Source organism: Wolffia australiana, chromosome 9 (genome assembly GCF_029677425.1).
Source record: "Wolffia australiana isolate 7733 chromosome 9, ASM2967742v1".
NCBI classification, from domain to species: domain Eukaryota; kingdom Viridiplantae; phylum Streptophyta; class Magnoliopsida; order Alismatales; family Araceae; genus Wolffia; species Wolffia australiana.
In genome coordinates, this window is record NC_135843.1 from 3,433,347 (window position 1) to 3,437,995 (window position 4,649).

General features: G+C 38.1%; 1 protein-coding gene across 11 annotated transcripts; it reads left to right on the plus strand.

The window, feature by feature from the left end:
• Nucleotides 1-375: 375 nt before the first annotated feature.
• LOC144707642 (E3 ubiquitin-protein ligase BIG BROTHER-like) lies at nucleotides 376-3,272 on the plus strand. 11 transcript variants are annotated; one of them, XM_078580864.1, is made up of 9 exons: nucleotides 383-644; nucleotides 751-820; nucleotides 1,339-1,391; nucleotides 1,491-1,532; nucleotides 1,714-1,924; nucleotides 2,121-2,158; nucleotides 2,235-2,371; nucleotides 2,775-2,883; nucleotides 3,033-3,272. In XM_078580864.1, exons 3-9 carry the CDS (start codon nucleotides 1,368-1,370, stop codon nucleotides 3,075-3,077), a joined length of 606 nt encoding a protein of 201 aa, XP_078436990.1. In that variant the 5' UTR covers nucleotides 383-644; nucleotides 751-820; nucleotides 1,339-1,367; the 3' UTR covers nucleotides 3,078-3,272. The 11 variants fall into 11 exon arrangements, with proteins under 11 accessions (XP_078436982.1, XP_078436981.1, XP_078436980.1 ...); XM_078580860.1 differs by having other exon boundaries at nucleotides 380-644; nucleotides 1,339-1,532; XM_078580862.1 differs by lacking the exon at nucleotides 751-820 and having other exon boundaries at nucleotides 381-644; nucleotides 1,346-1,391.
• Nucleotides 3,273-4,649: the final 1,377 nt, after the last annotated feature.

The following is a 4,649-nucleotide window of genomic DNA, read 5'->3' on the forward strand; positions in this document are numbered from 1 at the left end:
CTATGAAACTGACAGACTATGATATTTTGGTATTCCTTCTTCTTAACACCACCATGAAACTCTATTTACTGTCCATCAAATGAACACATATAATGAGTAGATATATGCATAGTTGTAATTGAATGAACGGTATAAATTATTCATTCAAAAGCATGACATCCCAGCACAATATCCCAAATTATTTGGGTACTGCCGCTAGATTTATAGACTTTTTTCAGGGTATAAAAGATAAAAGTCGTAGTACAACGGTTTTGTCTTTATAAGAGGCGCAACGGAAATCTGAGTCCGTTATTTATTCTCTTTGTCTCTCTCTCTCTCTCTCTCTCTCTCTTTCTCTCTCTCTCTCTCTCTCTTTCTCTCTCTCTCTCTCTGTCTCATGCTTGCCTCACTTTTCATAAACAGGCGCAGGGGTGGCGTTAGCTTGCCGTCACCGGCGGTAACCGTATCGGGGAGTCGTTAAGACTGTGATAAAAAAGAGTATAAAGCCGAAAGTCGGAGTCCCGTCACCGCTTTCTTTTGAGATGGAATGTTTGAAATGCAGTCACAAGGAAGCCGTCTCGGGGAAAGGATGGATCGCCATGGCTTCGCCATTAAAGCACCCGAGATCGCTCTTTTCTGCTCGGATCCTTCACATTTGCAATGACGTCGGTTTCTCCTTCTTTCGTTCTTTTGTTAAATCCTCAATTTCGACGATTTTTACCGTTTTGTTTTGCCAATTTTCTGCTTATCTTGTTCTTGCCCGATCGCCAGCGAAATTCAAGGGGGATTGCGTTGCACTTCTTCGGTCGTCCACAAGATAAACAGGAGATGATTGGAGATTGTATTTGTCTTTCCTTTCCCCTGTTTGTCTATTTAAAACTTTGAAATCGTCCCGACCGAAGGGCTCTACATTTCCTAGTACGGGGGGGGCAGTCCAGCAGAGATTGTGTTTTCAATTTTTGAAAATTCTATTGATTACCGGGTGAATTTGAGATGGAAATCTATTACGATCGCAGCTTTCTTTAGGACGTTCCTTTTTACACAGATAATTCCTTTGATTCCTATCTACTGCAGCGCATTTGATGTTTGATTTATAATATCATAGCCTCGTCTTTCTCGTTCTTTTTCATATCCCAAGAACATTCAAATCGTTCTAATAGAATGGCGCTGCGTTTTCTATTGAGGGGATAACCGAGGTCGTACTTTCCTTTTTTTCTGACAATTCAATGGATTATTGGGCGAATTAGAAACGGGTAACGATGAATGAAGGCATATCTCTCCTAGAAATAACCTCTTCTTATATCTACTTGAGCGCATTGGATTTTGATATTGTTGTTGGACTAACTTTCTTGCCAACAGAAAACAGTTCTCTGTCGCAATACTGGAAGATGGATGTGAACGATTTGAGCTCGGTGTTTCCCTATGGCCTTATTGAGAATTTCCTTGGATTTTTTGATGGTCTTCAGTATTCTGACGATGGTAGTATCGTTTCAACGTCTCTTCATCAACAGGTGACATTTTCATCATGCTTATCTGTCTGTCATAACAAGAAGGTTGATCTCTACACTTTGAATTCCATTATCATTCCCATTTGGGCTTCGCTACTGTGAATATAATTTAACTATTGAAAGTTCCGTTTTCAATTAACTTCATTGTTAAAAATTAATTTAACGATAAAATTTTTGTATGCATCTTTTATTCTATTAGTTAGACTTATTGCTCTCTATTTCGCAGCTAAACGCATACAGTTTATACAAGTATGGATCTTCACGCTCGAGGTATCGAGTTTGCTATGATGGGGGTGACGCGGATGTTATAAACGGTGATCCATCGAGGTCTAATGGCAGAGGGCTACGTATAATTAGTGATCTTGAAACTATACCGTTTGACCCATACGGAATTATATCCGCTGCAGAACCCGATTATCTTGCGAGAGACCAGGAGCGTAAGTATACAAAGATTATCACCTCTTGCATACCCCAGTTATTTTTGTTAAGTCAATTTTCTCCGTACGTCTTGAAAAATAGAGTGTAATGATCATACTTCGCTGATCAAGTATTAATGATCCATTCCTTGTTGGTCTTCGCTGTTTGTATAATTATTAAGTTCTTCAATCTAATTTTATCTTCACTTAACTTCAGCAGATTTTCCAACTCAGAATGGCAATGGTAACTCCCAGGTGAGTGTACTATTTCGCCTTTTAATAAACTCATAATTTTTTTTCCCATAGTTTACACATCGGTTTTACTTTGTAGGCCATCGTAAACACACTTGAAGCGCCCTTGTCAGTGGAAAATAAAAGCAAGGGCCTGCCTGAAGAGGTCATTCTTGCGCTGCCCGTTTCAAAGTGTAAACTTTGGTTTTTCTCAAGAAAGGAAACCCGTAGAGAACGGTAACATCATCTTCCTCGTACAATTCTTTCAGATATGTGGATGTTATGTCTTATTTATCCTCTTCATCGGGCTCTCCCTAAGTTGTCTTTTCTTCACTTTCCTCATTTTCTCTCTATTGATTGTATGGTGAAATTTTGTTGACTTCCTCCGCTCTGCTGTCTCTCTATATCCCTCTTCCTCTGCGTGGCCCTCATCTATTTTTTCATCTCTCTCACTCTCTCTAATCGGTCTGTGAGATGAAAGGTATTTCCCCAAGTCGCTCTGAATAGCTTTCTCTCCCTTTATCTCTATACCTCTCTCTCGTCCCCCTCTATCTATTTACCTATTTCTTTTCTGTTTATCTCTTTCTCTCTCTTCCTATGTCGACCCCTCATATTTTTAATGTCCAAGCTTATATGGCAGGTGTGTGATATGTCAGATGGTGTACAAGAGGGGAGAAAAGCAAATAGTCCTTCCCTGCCGTCACCGGTACCATTCTGGCTGCATCTCCAGATGGTTGGGCATCAACAGGGTATTTGCTTCCCCTTTCAACCTCTCTCTATCTTATAATTCCCCTCTTTTTTACATCTCTTTAAACATATTAATGACTATATCTATCCCTATTTATAAATTTACATCTTTCAAAATCTACTTTATAAAATCCTTTCATGGTTTGACCAGGCTTGCCCAGTCTGCCTTGCGGAGGTCATTTCCCACGACGACTGATGCCCCAATCAAAGAAGGACATGTAAAGAAGAGTCTCTCTCTCTCTCTCTCTCTCTCTCTCTCTCCTCTTTATCTACAAAAATTGGAGTGGCTTTCAACTCCTGCGTTGAGTTGATAATGACAGATGTGATGTGGCCTTCAAACCAATCATACTCCATGTTTTTAGTGAAGTTTATTGAAACAAATATCGGCAGATAATTATGTGTAACACACCTGTCTGTCACTAGAAACTGATACGGTCCCTATAAGGATGTTTGAAAGAAGAAAGAGAAGAGGACAGAAAGATAGGGGCCAGCAGGCGCTGAGCTGGAAAAATAAATAACAGTTTCTTGAATAATAGTTTAGAAAGGAAATAAAGAAAGCGGAGGTTATAAATAAAGGTGACGGGAAGGAGAAGGGGCACGGAGGCTTTGTATTTTCTGGGAGCTGGCTATTGTTGAGGAGAGAGGGCTGCATTCGGCGTGAGTCTCTTCAGGGGTCGTGGCTTCAGAGAAGAACGAAGACAAAGTCGGGTGTTCATATACAACAAGGGCTAGGAGCGTGGATTTGTAAGTACCATTTATCAGCAGTTTCTTTACCTTTCGATACGGGAGTGTATCAGAAACACCGCTCCCTGTCTTACTTATTCTTTGGAGAGGTTGATAACAATGTTCTTGAAAATACACAATGAGGAATTGTGAGGCGATCATAATATTCATATTATAAAAAAGGCTGGTCAATTAATATTACTGGTCCACTAAATTTATTAACTTGATAGATACCTGGTCCGAGACAGTCAAATGCATAAGATCTATAGAGGTCAGTGGATATACTCATGACATAAAGGGCTTTTATGAAAAATGCACAAATAAGAGGGCACCCTTTTTCAGATGCCCATGAAAACCAGGCTTGGGTGCCTCCTTTGTCTTATCTCCCACTTGAAAAAATTTTGTGGCGAAATGGTGTCAAGATACTGATAAGCCTAAAATTTGATGTATAAATACGTCGTTGTTTGGGCTTTTAGACTTATGCAATAAAATCTATAAATACCCTTAATCACTAAATACTGTGTATAAAGCAAGCAAGGGGTCGAACCACAGGGAGGCACTAAGCAAGAATTTTATCTAATTTTAAATAATTTAATTGAAGAATGAATTAATTTTACACTTAATAGACTTTAATTATGTTTATAATTAATCAAACTTAAGTAGAAACTTAATTTTGATTTTAATATTTTTGTCAAGGCACTCAAGATAGGATAATTTTAATTACAAGATCAGATTATTCTGGATTTCTAATTTCCCAATTATGATAAAATTTTAAGACAACTGTTATGTATTAAAATTGGGAATTAATAATCAAGAAGGGGATTTTGAAATTGGACTTCAAGATGGACGAATTTTTGGATAAAATTTTGTATTTAGTATTTTTATATATTAAGTTAAATTTCCAAACAATCCATTTTGAAATTTAGAGAGATAAAATAGACGAATTAACCTAGAGAGAGAAAGTGAAGAATTTGGGGGAAAAGTGAAATCCGACCCTAATTTAAAAATCTAAAAATGCAGAACTGTTCCAAATGTTTGTAGAACT

Bases quoted from the DNA above. Each gene is read 5' to 3' on its own strand.
- LOC144707642 (XM_078580854.1), top strand. From the start codon at position 1,239: ATGAATGAAGGCATATCTCTCCTAGAAATAACCTCTTCTTATATCTAC. The intron at 1,533-1,713 runs GTTGATCTCTAC...TCTATTTCGCAG, and splicing joins CTGTCTGTCATAACAAGAAG to CTAAACGCATACAGTTTATA. The intron at 2,159-2,234 runs GTGAGTGTACTA...TTTACTTTGTAG, and splicing joins ATGGCAATGGTAACTCCCAG to GCCATCGTAAACACACTTGA.